The 13,712-nt window shown below is 40.7% G+C and overlaps 2 protein-coding genes across 2 annotated transcripts; both read left to right on the top strand.

Moving 5' to 3' along the window:
- The first annotated feature begins 115 nt into the window (after window positions 1-115).
- LOC307267239 (sesquipedalian-1-like) lies at window positions 116-4,709 on the top strand. The gene is made up of 4 exons (XM_080049505.1): window positions 116-169; window positions 620-731; window positions 1,492-1,795; window positions 3,963-4,709. The coding sequence occupies exons 2-4, from the start codon at window positions 651-653 to the stop codon at window positions 4,385-4,387; spliced, it is 810 nt and encodes a 269-aa protein (XP_079905631.1). The 5' UTR covers window positions 116-169; window positions 620-650; the 3' UTR covers window positions 4,388-4,709.
- Window positions 4,710-6,781: 2,072 nt separating this feature from the next.
- Window positions 6,782-10,274, top strand: mylpfb (myosin light chain, phosphorylatable, fast skeletal muscle b). The gene is made up of 6 exons (XM_080048497.1): window positions 6,782-6,848; window positions 7,487-7,585; window positions 8,679-8,859; window positions 9,022-9,100; window positions 9,217-9,265; window positions 9,362-10,274. Exons 1-6 carry the CDS (start codon window positions 6,846-6,848, stop codon window positions 9,461-9,463), a joined length of 513 nt encoding a protein of 170 aa, XP_079904623.1. The 5' UTR covers window positions 6,782-6,845; the 3' UTR covers window positions 9,464-10,274.
- Window positions 10,275-13,712: the final 3,438 nt, after the last annotated feature.

The following is a 13,712-nucleotide window of genomic DNA, read 5'->3' as shown; positions in this document are numbered from 1 at the left end:
TCTGTGGGAAGAGAGAATGAAGCTCGTTGATTGGTCGGCGAGCTTGCAGCTGCAGCAGCGGCGCAGGTGGTGCTGTTGACGTGGAGCCCCGCCCTCACCTTGGCTACCAGGAAGTGATTGACAGTCGTCCACAGCAGAAAACTGAACACACTTTACAAGCTCCCAAAAGGTAAGTAAACAAGAACCATGTGGAAGTGAGAAATGTTTTGGCCTCGCACCTCCTCCGGTTACAGACAGACTGTTCAAACAAGGAAACCGAAATTTAGAGTCAGTTAGGACTATATTCTTGTTACACTGACGGTAACGCGGAGTGAACGACGTTACCGCCTTCAAATACTATAGGCGAGTTATCATTAATGGCGGTCAGGTTGGCGTTTGTTAAGCCAAATATGAACGATATAGCTGCACGACTGTGTAAAGTATTAAATTCGCTTTCAGAGGCTTAAATTATGGGTATGGTGCAACTTAGGGTACAACACGGAAATGCCCCTATTTGAGCTAAAGAAGCTTGTTCAAGTGTTTTAAACAGGTTATTATGAGCTCTCCATAAACACATACAATGCACGGTGAAAGAAAATGAGGAAGAAGATTAATAAGCCTAATAGTGTTTGTGTTGCAGGTTCAGCGCTGAAGCAGTGTGTGATGTTGAAATGAAGATTCATGACAAGATTTTCACCTATTTTGAATCTTGCAACTCATCAGTAGACAAACAAGGGTACCTATATAAGAAGGTAAAAACCAATGATTAAAACCATTTTCAAATTTAGTGGAATAGTTTTTTTTTCTTTATATTTGCTCTTTGAACGATAAACAAAAGGAAGTTGTGGTTATACTGAACACACCCAGCAATAGCCACTTTTTTTTGTAGTATTTCCTGAAATAAACTTTATAATACCACGCAGCGATACAATTGAATAAGGCAAATAAAAGTACATAAAATGGCTACATTACTACTTTTGAACTCAAAATAATGTGAGCTACTGTGGAAGCAATTGTCATAGTTTAAGTTTTATTTACTCTTCTCCTTTCTGGACTGTGTGATTAAATCAGCCCAGTTGGATCGACACCCTAATCATCCTCAGTTTCTAGAGTAACACCAACATATTTATGCATCATCTTGGCAACCCCCAGACTCAAATAAGCATTGAGTCATCAAGAGCCAGGTATCTATTGACCCATTGTCTAGTCTTCCCACCATTTGATCATGTCAACCATTAAGTATAAAGCAGCTCATTTTGTGTGAACAACCCAGACAAGATCCTGGCATTACTCTGGTCTTCTCTCCATGCACAAATACTGACCATAATAAACTGTATTGTCTTTTTGAAACCTAAGATTTGTGCTCATATGAGACCCGAGGGAGGTTTTCTTCAACGAAAAGACTTCTACACTACTTATTTCCACACAAAAAAAGTTGTGTTAGTAGAAGTTGTGTACATGAGCGTTTGATAACCGAGTCAGTAAACCACATATGGCGTAATTGCCCCACAGGGTGAGATAAAGACTTCCTATCAGAAGCGCTGGTGTGTGCTGAAGGGGAACCTCCTCTTCTACAAAGACCGGCCGTCTGACCACGACCTGACGGGAGTGATTGTTCTGGAGGGCTGCACCATCCAGCTGTGCGAGTCCGAGGAGCAGTTTGCCTTCTCGCTGGTGTGGAGCGAGCCTGGCCTGCGCACGTACAAGTTCGCCGCCGAGGACCAGGCCAGCCAGGAGAGTTGGATCAAAGCCCTGCTGTCGGCCAACCACAGCTACCTGGCCCTGCTAGTGATGGACCTGGAGAAGAAGTACAGAGGTGAGAGATGTTGGGGGGAGAAAAAATGCAGTGTCTTTTTTTGTCTGTTTGTCTACTGTATCTGTGGGTGAAAAGAGGGTTGTCTTTGTTCTGATGAGCAGCTGTGAGAGTCGTCACTTGTTGACAGCCTCCACATCTGCCTCCATGTACCATCACGGTACATGGTATGTAGCCACTGTACCATCTGTCCGACAAAATAACCGTGGACTTGTAGACAGTTTCTATCAAAAGAGGGTTTATTTCAACTGAGTAGTTTGTTGAATCTTAATGGCAATCACAGCACATTTCAGATATTTGCTGCTATTTTTGCATTAAATGCTGATGCAGTCTTTATTGTTTGTTTTCAGTGTTAATTTGTCTTTTCTGTATCAAATGTATATACTTTTATAGTACTTTTGTTTCAAATTTTATATTTTTGAACGAGAGAAAGCCTTAAAGAGGTAGTTTTTTCTCAAATTGTGGCAGTGGGGTAAAGTGAGACAAATGCTGTGGGGTAAAGTGAGACAGTGTCTGTGCCCTCTTTCAATGAATCCATTATATTTGAGGTAGAAAGGAGACTAGTTTGAATAAGATGTAAGACAATGCGGGCCAGGGGTGGGGGTTGAATGGTTAAAGGGGTGTCAGCAAGGGCATGGTTTGGCACGCATGCATGTGGGGGACAGGAGAGTGACATTTTACATCAATAGAGTAATATGTCTTTATTCAATGAATGATCCCAATAAAACAAATGCAGAAAAATATGAATAAAATTGACTCAAAAGATGGAAAATGACAACTGGGTCTAGTCCTGTGTTCTGAGTCCCAGGCTGTTCTAGCTTGTTCTGATTGTCCTTTGCTCTGAACCCCAGACACTAGCTGGCTCTAAAGGTCCTGTGTTCTGACCCCCAGACTGTGTTTTAGTCTAACTGGTTCTATCTGTCATTTGAATGTTAATTATTGAATATGAATTATTTGTTGTATTTGAGTTACTTTCAAGTGTTTTGAAAAAAAAGTGCTTAATTGACCAAACCCCATGATTCTGTTACCAGCTGTCAGGATTCTAACTGTTACAACAGGGGCCAGTTTCACAGACATGGATTAAGCCTAGTCCTGGACTAAATGGAATTTTGAATGGAGATTGTCCATTGAAAGTACAATTTAGTCCAGAACTAGGCTTAATCCATGTCTGTGAAACCGGCCCATGGGGTCGGTTTCGCAGACATAGATAGCTAAATTGTACTTTCAATGGACAATCTCCATTCAAAATTCCATTTAGTCCAGGACTAGGCTTAATCCATGTCTGTGAAACCGGCCCCATGTGTTTTTATGGTAGTTTTAGAGTGGAAAACGTAAGTGGATCAGTTTACCCCTTTTGATTTCTCTGGTCTGTCTCAGTTTACCCCTAAGCTGGGGTAAAGTGGGACACAAGACAATTTTTTTTTAAACAATCATATTTTTACTGCTCTTCGTCCTGAATAAATTCTGATAAGGTCCATTGCTAGGAAACATCCTGAATTAATGGGAAATGTGTACATTTCACTGATAAATAATTTTAGCTCGCTTAGAGGGGAGCAAATATAAAAAGTGTCTCACATTACCCCGTTCTCCCCTACTACGAGAAACATGACAATACAAGTTAATTAATTCATTATTCATTCAATACTTGCAACATGGGTTATTCTCTCCTTTTTTTCGTTGGTGTAAAGGTCTTGAAGAGTAAAAATGAAGATGAAAGGTTTGTATTAAATAGAACATTGTCAGGTTATTTCTAACCTTTATTTATACAGGTAAATCCCATTGAGACCGAAGACTCTTTTGCAAGGGAGACCTGTTTTCCTTCCCCACGTTACCATTCACACACACATTCATACACTGATAGCAGGCTAACTATCGCCATTCACACGAGGCAAGGTGGGTGAAGTGTCTTGCCCAAGGACACAACAACTATGACACAGGTGGCAGGGCGGGGATCGAACCTCCAACCCTTTGATCATCAGCCGACCCGCTCTACCAACTGAGCCACAGTCGCCCCAATATTTGATTGCTCCTCCTGTTATGTAAAACTATGAACCAGCCAAACTCATTCAGATAAGGGAGGAATGTAATGTACGCAGTCTCTCCGATAAGATAACTTCAGCTTATTTGTTATTTATGTATCTCTCCTGATTGTATTTTTCTCTTTCCTCAGATGCATTTGCTGAGTTCTCCATTGAATCAACCAGTGCTTTCGTCACGCCAAATTTCAACACGGTACCAGTGGGATATCATGCGGCCAGTTCGGGCTCACGGACTTCCACGCTCCCTTTCTGTCCAGTGCCCGGCATGGCAGCAGCACCCAGCCTACACTCAAGTGCCACGCTTCAGCCACCGGCCATTTCGTCCAAATCGTCTGGTAAACGATCCCCCAAACTCTGGTCAAAGAGGAGTGCCAATGTGGTGCCTTTGAACGGCCCCGCTATGCCTGGGGAGTGGTCCAGCTTCTGTATGGGAACAAAAGAGGAATTTATTAAAATGCATGAAGAGTTTGGGAAAGAGGTGAAGGAACTGATCATCAGTTGGTCAAAGAGGGGAGGAGGTGCTGCCCAGGAAGGAAATCTCATTGATTTAGGATGATAAATGTTTAAACAGTTACACCTTCATTTCAATAACGTGTTGCTTTGCACAACTATCTTTGTAAATAGTGATTATGATATTATGCTGAGATATGTTTTATTTTCTATTTTTTACATATTCTGTTCTGGAGCATACTGTCTATTTTTTAAATTCTTATACTGTAGTCAATAAATTGTCATTCTTATTGATGTTTATTGCTTATTAAAATGAAGGGATTTCTCCACGTAAACACATGTCGTGGCACACACACACACACCAACTGAAAGAAAGTAAAAACTTAAATAGTAACATGAAATTAAACTTGTTCCCTAAATTACAACAACTTAACCTCATAACTGTCCAGCTATACTGTGGGGTTAGCAGAAATGCACCAACAAGCCAATTAGATCGGGAATCTTCTGTTGCCATGGTATGAAATATTTTAATAAAAGTGCTGATTTGATACCTGATAAAAAAACTATTTGTAGCCACGCTTTTCTACATTTCTCAATTGTTAAATGTTGTCCAAACAATTAGACATATGAAAACATTGCTCAATAAAATAGGCCCAAATTGTGAATTCAAATTTGGAACTAACTGATCAAAGAAGAGCATTGGGGGACACTTGATGCCAACTTTCCTGCTTGTTTGGCACTTGTTTTTAAGTTTCTTGTGACATAATTGTCCAATTTGTTGTTTACAGTTCCAAATCACTTAGGCTTCAAAGCAGCCAATGACTGTGGGTAAAAAAGGACTGACAGTTGGACAGGGCGGCAAAGCTGGCTAAGAAGGGGCAAAGTCTGATGAATTTTAGAAGAGGGTCAAAATGGTTGAGAAAGAGAATGGCAAGGGGGGGGAGCCAGTGCTATTTCAGTCTCTTCAGCTGTCTTGTTTTTATGGTCTTTGACAGAGCTTGGGTAGCTTTCCTCCTGTGTCACTCTTTTCACCACAAGGCCATAACTTGAAGTAACTGCTCGAAAGCTTGCACGCTTTCTTAACTGCTTTTCTAAAATACAATTCTCTTTCTTTGATTTTAAATAAGAAAGTGGCAGGATCTTGGATCAGATCAAAATCAACATCTTCAAGAAAACAAATATATATATACATTATATATGGCTAATACTCTTCTTTGATATACATATAAGTCTTACACATATTGGTCAATTGAGACTAATTAGGTCTTATTAAGGCCCTACAAACTGGCGAAAGACAAGTTGTCAGTTCATGCGGGTGCAGGATCCCCAAGACATACCTTGGCTGGCTGTACAGTGAAGTGATTTATGGATGCCTATGGGCTCATATATGGAGTTTAGTGGGTGGGCAGCTTGCCTCCTATTCTAAAGCAACTAAACTGGGAACCTATACGACCAGGCCAAATTAGTGCACCCGTGGTGGGAAAGCTGCTCTTTTAGTCAAATCATCATGTGCTGTTTGCCATCACAGATGGGACTCATTGTCACACACACACACACACACACACACACACACACACACATTAACAGATCCAACTATTACAGACACACAGTAAATAAAGAAAAAAATGTTTTAAACTCATGTGCCATGAGATTGAATTCATTTAAGGCATTTTCCACTCCTACCAGTGCACAAAACAATGAAAGACAAACATGAAATATAATTCCAAACAAAAACATGATTTAGAATATGTATAGGGTCTGGTGTGTTACAGGTTTTTTTTTTAAAGATTTTCATTGAGATTTTTTTCAGAAAATTATTTGAAAGTGTAAAAAATACAGCATTTAAGGACTGTTTACATGTCTAACTTATGCAAGGTCACAGTTTCTAGAAGTCGTCTTCAGTATCATTGTTGGATCCGGACTTATGTTCATTAGCCAACTGCTTTCTAGTTTCATGTCTGTTTATACACCCTGTTGGCTACTACTTAAACGATGGGGCCCAAACATCATTTAGGCAGTTGATGGCTTAGGGATTTGTTTACACCACTACTGTTGGCACCTTCGTCAGATCAAGGCTGATGATCACTGTTAATCTGAGTCGCGTGGTTGTATCAGGGGAGTGCTAGTGCTCATCATATATCAGTATTTGTTCTCTCAGTAAGAAACCAAAAATAGCCACAACAAAGCCTCTCGGTATGTCAAGAATAAAAAGGGTACTGGGGGCAATCCAGCATTCTTCTTCTTTCAATTTGGCCATATTAGTCCACCGATGACACCAACAAGTCTGGCCTGTGTTGGCATTGAATTCACCTCATTCCAAGACTCCTGGGGCCTATTTTGGAGCATCGGTAAACCGATCTGCTCCCGGTCACCTCCTCGCTCCTCCCTCTTTCTGTTACTCTCCCTCAGCTCTGTTTTCCAGCCAAACCTGATGGTGTGGCTAAAGTTAGCCCCAGTGGGCTAGTATATAAGGCCCCAAGGATTCCAATGCTTACATGTCAGTCACATCAGCTTTGGCGTAGGCTTCTCTTCTTGACCAACAACAACCCCAAAATCTTACAGAGATGGTGAGTGTGGCCACGTTCTTAGAAGAGCAATGTCTAGGGAGCTAGGATCCTCTCTGCACTCAACTGATGAGATGAGAGCATCACTGATACATTTGCTATCTGGATTACCAACAGTCTCTTGAGCTGAGCTTCCCAAACTGCGGATTTTGACCAAGTCTGAACTTTTAGCTGCTCGCTTGAGCTAAAGTTTGGCTTACATCTCAAATCTTAACCCTAAAGAAATACAAACTGTTTTGGGATCACTGGCTTGTTATTGTAGTCCCCATAAGCCATGTGTTGATTTACCCGCTAAATTGGATGACAGATTCAGAATGTACAGATTTCTTTTATAGGAAAATAACTCTCTTCACAAAAGCTTTGTGATAAAAGTAAAGGATTTGTTTGGCAATTTTGCAAAACTGACAAGATACTTGATTGAGTGTATCTTATTTATGTATCTTAGACTTAATACAATGTAGAACTTTCTGAACGAGAAGTTTAGGTCTCTTTTATGGCCTTTCGTTTTTGACCTGCCATAGGGCATCCTTGACAGTCAAGAGAGAGAGAGAGTTAGTCAGAATCTCTGCATCTTACCATGAAGGCTGGTTGGTTGATGTTTCGTTCGTTTGACGTGTATTTTGTCCTTCATCCTTTCCCAGGCACCCAAGAAGGCAAAGAGGAGGCAGCAGCAGGGTGAGGGTGGATCCTCCAATGTGTTCTCCATGTTTGAGCAGAGCCAGATCCAGGAGTACAAGGAGGTAAAGTTTTCATCATCACATCTCACAAAACTCACTTCAAAACCAAACTTTTCTAGCTGTTAAATTTAGTTAAATGTTCCCAGAGTGCAATTATATATTTTGTATGTATGATTTTGTTTGTGACCTTGAGGATTAGGCCTACCTGAGGAAGCTTCTGAAATATGCTGTCCTGAATGTGTCAGGTTGCATGACATTTAGAAGTGTCCTCAGTCATCACAATGACAGGACAGTAAATCTGAAGTTTTCCAGTGACAGCAGCAACCTCTCCCTTGGGGGGGAGGGGGGGGGAAGGGGGGTAGCGCAGTAATCCTCCTTGGAGACTCAAAACACTCACTCTGTGACCCCACTGGAATGCCGCCCAACAGCTGGTGGACAGTGATATTTATGAAAGCAGGAAAAAGGGTCTCACCCTGGAAAGACCAATATAGGGAAGTACATATAGGGAAGATGTAAGGATGTAGCATGTTGTCAAAGTGGGAAATTGAAGTGGTGTCTTTAATCAATGTTTCTGGGGGGTTTCCTCAGCACCAAGGTATAAATAAAGATGAGTGCGGCTTAGCTTTTCCATCAAAGACCTCACTGGGTGAAAGAACATCAGGGACAGAGTCAGAATATGTAGTCACAAGGCTCAAAAAAGGGCGGAAGGGGAGGGGGTGACAGCTGTAATCAATACGGTCTCCTTAAATGTCACAAGGGACATGTCTCACATTCTGAGACCATTTTAACACCTTAGAAAGACAAGTGGCCGGCCAGCTGCCAAGTCCCAAAAGGTTTCCAAGGCCATCTTTGGTTACACTGCCCGCCACGCCCAGCAATGTGTAGGGAGAGGTGGAGAACGGCTTAACATTTTCACATTTATGTTGGCTGACTGCCACACACACAGATACATATCGCGAGCAAGTAGATGGCGACTTGTCAGGAACTTGATAATCCCAGTGTTCGCCATTTTAATTAGTTGTATTTCTGTATTCTAGTTTGAGGGGATTATGAATGTCATCTGATGGGGTGGTGGACCAACAGATCCAAGCAACGATGATTTGTTTTATTCACTGACTTACCTGTCTCCTCTCTCACCTATCCGTCCCAATGGCAGGCTTTCACAATCATTGACCAGAACAGAGACGGCATCATCAGCAAGGACGATCTCAGGGACGTGCTGGCCACCATGGGCCAACTGAATGTGAAGAATGAGGAGCTGGAGGCCATGGTGAAGGAGGCCAGCGGCCCCATCAACTTCACCGTCTTCCTCACCATGTTCGGCGAGAAGCTGAAGGGTGTGTTGACTCAAACTCTTACGCAGTACAAGCCTCCCCTCCTTTGTCCAATTTTTATTTTTAGCTCTGCCGAGGAATACATTTATCTTCCTATTTATTTACTTTTTCATTTTTTTAAATAATCCTTTATAGTTTAGACTAACTTGCTGCTTTTACTCCTAGGTGCTGATCCCGAGGACGTTATCGTGAGCGCTTTCAAGGTCCTGGACCCCGAGGCCACTGGCGCCATCAAGAAGGAATTGTAAGGGATTATACCTTTTAGTTTACCTTCTATCCAAGCAGTCTGAGCTCTTTGTGGCACAATGTTGAATCAAGAAAAAATTATTTTAACATCCATTCTCCATTGTCCCTCTCAAGCGTTGAGGAGCTCCTGACCACCCAGTGCGACAGGTTCACCGCAGAGGAGGTGAGCTGCTCAGTCTTTCTCTCACTCACATTCCTGTTCTGTCTTGAGTTGTATGGAGATTTTAATTATTATTATATTAAATGTATTTCTCTGCAGATGACCAACCTCTGGGCTGCTTTCCCCCCTGATGTGGCTGGCAATGTAGACTACAAGAACATCTGCTACGTCATCACTCACGGAGAGGAGAAGGAAGAGTAAATCCCACTCTCTCTATCAAGCACTCTACCTCCGTTCCAAACCCGTACCCCCCAAACCATCTTCTCCTCCGACGCCGTGGCTCCCTTGCACACATTCGCGCCCAGGCCCTCTCTTTACGCTTGCCAGCTCACTACGAAAAGACTTGTCTCCTTTCTTGAGATACTCAGTTAGAGGACTGAAGGCCATGGGGGTGTTTGTGTGTGAGTACCAACGGGAAACATAGGATTATTTTCAATAAAAATAATCTTGTGACATGGAAACACTCTCGCTATCTCTGTCCCTGCCTCTTGTTCCTTCTCCTCTCCCCCTCCCCATCACTCATTCTGTCCTTCTGTGCTGAGACTTACAGTGCATGCATCATGCCTACATACAGTCCTGTGTATACAGCGGTTCTAAATGTCTCTTGGGTGCTATGGCGTAAGCACAGTCGCTTACTTGAAACAAGTATGCAGTCTGACCCAAGTGGTCTGTTAGTCTCAACCTGACACAGAGTGGGTTATGGATTCATCGCTTTGTTTGTATCAGGGAGGAGTGCACATGAAAAGAGTGGAAGGACTGTACTATAATAGTTTGCCTACCCCGCTCTTGAGTTTGTCTCTCCATCTCTCAAACACAGACGCTAAAGGGAAGTTGCAGTGAAAAATAGGAAAGCATGATTTGAAAAACTTTAGATCTTGTAAATAGGGAAATAGACAGTGAAAGGTGGTGAGCGGGAGCCGGGGATGAAATAAACAAGAGTAAAACAATTTTTTTGACTCTTCGTCCTCCCTCCCACCACTGTTTCTCTCCCGTTGTTGTGACTGTCTGTGACTGTAACAAATAAAGAAGTACCGAATAAAATTCATTATATTTCGTATGCCACTGTGTCTGTTGGTTTCAGTGGGCGGTGGGATGGGGGGGGGGGGGGGGCGCGACTGCACACTGACAGTCACATGCATATGGTAAAGCATTTCCAAGGACTTGATTTAAACTATAGTGGACCTCAAGGGACATGGAAATTGAAGTATAGCATTTCTTCATCTAATAGCTAATTGTACATTAAAAATAGGAATTAATAAATTGCTTTACAAATCCATTGATTAATCCATTATTAAATAGAGGAAGTATAAAATATTTTACAAATTAAACTTTATAACAGTAAATAAATACTGTACATCCTCTCAAATACATCAGTGAATTCCTAAACAAATAAGAGCATTTGAAAAATGTATATGAAAACACAGTTGTAAGAGCAGAAATAAATCATTTCATTCACAAACTATATTAAGAATACAGCTTTTAGGCATTAAAAAGGGCAATTCCTTTCCTCATATCCTAGCTGCTTTTCCCTATTCTATTCATTTGCAGAGTCATTTAGCTTCTCCATCTAGCCTTTCCGCAACAATTGTTGGGCCTTGCACTGGTAGTGTAAAACTATGCAAATTTGCTTGGGAACAAGCTCTCTGATTGGTCAATGAGCCTGCCTCATAGCTAAGCGTACACAGTATACTGCCAACTATTATAATTATACTATTACACCACCACCACAAATTAACAATTAATAGTTATCCTTTTACAGCCTCATCATAATAAATGCATTAACTATCCTTAGTAACTTTTGAACCTGCTTTCTTTACTATGCACAAAATATTGCCAACCATGCAGAATGGTGCACCTGTTGAATAAAATCCCAAGTCCGGCTTCTCAGAGCTGCTAGCACTGCTGTGTGCTTTTGTTTTGTTTTTCATTTCAAAACTCAAAGTTTTATTTCATAACGTCACTTTTGAAAGCATATGATCACAAATCACTGTCCACCTAACTCCTCAGGCAAACCCAATCTAGAACACAGATTGTCAAGATTGTCATTGTCAAGTTCTTTCAAAGTTCTGTGTGTTGAATCAGTGCTTTCGGCCCAAGATCGTGACCTAAAACTTATGTAAAACATCCTTATGCAGACTGTACTACTTTTCCTTGTTGAACAGACGTATAACGTGTTATGTAATATGCATTATCTTTGCATTCGTATATGACAGTAAAACACAAATCCAAATCGGGGTGGAAAGATTTACGTCTGTTGACAGATGTCACACATGATGGTGTGGCTTGTTTAGTCTGACATTCACTGCTCCACCTAGATTCAAATCAGGATACGTCCTAACACGGCTGGCCATAATGCCATTTAGTTTGTTCATTTACCGTGACTAGGTGTTTTATATTGAGTAATAAGAGGGTAAAAGAGAGTTGTGTGCTGCTTTTATTTACCACCACAAATCTGTCTCGGTTAATTAACATATACTCCGATACTACACCTAGTACCTTTCTGACTGTATTGTTGGGTGTGGTGTGTCTCATCTTCCTCTTGACAATAGCCCATAGTTTCTCTATGGGGTTAAGGTCAGGAGAGTTGTATGGCTAATCAAGCACAGTAATACCATGGTCAGTCAACCAGTTACTAGGGGTTTTGGCACTGTGGACAGGTGTCAAGTCTTGCTGGAAAAAGGAAATCAGCATCTCCATAAAGCTTGTCAACAGACAGAAGCATAAAGTGAACTAAAATCTCCTGATGGACGGCTGTGTTGAATCAAATCATCACTGACTGTTGAAACTTGACACAGGTCTTCAAGCAACTTGATTTTGTGCCCCTCTATTCTTCCTCTAGACTCTGGGACCTTTATTTCTAAATTAAAAGCAACATTTCATTTGGAATAGTGATGCTTTGGTGTACCATCTCATCTGCTGCTACTAATAAAATACTTCATATTTAAAGCAAGGTCTATATCCCACACAAGGGAAGACACCTGTGAATATTATACACAAGTCATAGACCAGTGCCCTTTTTTACTTTACCAATCAAGTATACATATTTGATATGGCATCATACAGATTTTGTATCAGCAGCCAAAACCACACTCTTAAATTACATTTATTTTCATTATCTTATTATAAGGCTATCTGTTACAATTTGTATTTTTAGAATAACACTATTATTATTATTATTATTATTATTATTATTATTATTATTATTATTATTATTATTATTATTATTATTATTATTATTATTATTATTATTGTTGTTGTTGTTATTTGTATTATTATTATTAATAATAATAAGCACTACTACTACTACTACCACTACCACTACTACTACTACTACTACTACTACTACTACTACTACTACTAATAATAATAATAATAATAATAATAATAATAATAATAATAATAATAATATTTTAAAAATACAAATCGTATGTATACTTGATTGGTAAAGTAAAAAAGGGCACTGGTCTTTGACTATATCATTATTATTTATAATGATAATAGTCTGTCTATTAAAAGCCGTAAATAATTATATATTATCACCAAAATCCAAAGCTCAATGTATCACATGATCTAGTGACGTTGCAGCTAAAACCGGAAGTAAAACTAACTGTTACAAAACATTAAAATACCTAAATAAAAGCGTACACTATTTGTGTCTGAAATCGCGCACTTACGTAAGTGCACTTACATTGAGTGCACTTTATTATCCCTACAGTACACTTACTTATAGACGCAGTGCTCTCATTTCTACAGTGCACTGTCCAAATTGCCGTCGCGCACCTACCGGAAATGACTTTGCATTTTGACGGTTCTTCTTCGGTTGTATTTTTTTCTGCTTGCGTTACCGATAGCCAAAACAGGCACATTAGTCGCGGAAAAACTAAAACAATATATAATTTAACTTTTGTGGAGCGCGTCCGTCTCCACGGTTGCTTCAGGCTCCTCTATTTTGATTAGAATGTCCCGTCCTCTCCGTTACGTAGGCAAGATGGCGGCCGTTGAGTGTGGAAAGTGTCCATCGCTCCACACTCAAGTTTTAGACCGTTTTGAGTGCACGACAGAGGAACTTACAGTGCACTTCATTTTGGCACACTCTCCGGTTTTGCGCAAAGTGCACTCAAAAAAGTAAGTGTAAGTACAGAAGTGCGCGATTTCAGACACAGTCACTGTACTGAATCTACTAGATAGGCCTTTGTAGGCTAGGTGTTCTTACTAATCAATAATGATTTATCGACGCTAAGTAGGATGGTCAGTCTGAACATAATAGCCTACTAAAGCTCAAAACTTGATGTTTTCCCTCAAAAAGATTTTTTTTTATTTTATTTTGAAAAGAGGGACCGGAAACGTGGTGTGAGTGTGACACTCGACCCTGCCCATACATTCAGGGGACCAGTGGACATCCAGAGAGTTCCTGCAACTGAACAACATTACAGGCCTGGTTCGCCACCGC

Source organism: Ammodytes marinus, assembly GCF_949987685.1.
Source record: "Ammodytes marinus genome assembly, chromosome: 20".
Classification (NCBI taxonomy): domain Eukaryota; kingdom Metazoa; phylum Chordata; class Actinopteri; order Uranoscopiformes; family Ammodytidae; genus Ammodytes; species Ammodytes marinus.
This window is presented reverse-complemented; position numbering and strand designations above follow the sequence as displayed.

What these genes read in the sequence shown, in the direction of transcription:
- mylpfb (XM_080048497.1), top strand. An exon ending in AGATCCAGGAGTACAAGGAG is followed by an intron (nt 7,586 to 8,678) that starts GTAAAGTTTTCA and finishes TCCCAATGGCAG; the next exon opens with GCTTTCACAATCATTGACCA. An exon ending in GGCGCCATCAAGAAGGAATT is followed by an intron (nt 9,101 to 9,216) that starts GTAAGGGATTAT and finishes GTCCCTCTCAAG; the next exon opens with CGTTGAGGAGCTCCTGACCA.
- LOC307267239 (XM_080049505.1), top strand. Translation starts at nt 651, where the DNA reads ATGAAGATTCATGACAAGATTTTCACCTATTTTGAATCTTGCAACTCA. An exon ending in AAGGGTACCTATATAAGAAG is followed by an intron (nt 732 to 1,491) that starts GTAAAAACCAAT and finishes ATTGCCCCACAG; the next exon opens with GGTGAGATAAAGACTTCCTA. An exon ending in CCTGGAGAAGAAGTACAGAG is followed by an intron (nt 1,796 to 3,962) that starts GTGAGAGATGTT and finishes CTCTTTCCTCAG; the next exon opens with ATGCATTTGCTGAGTTCTCC.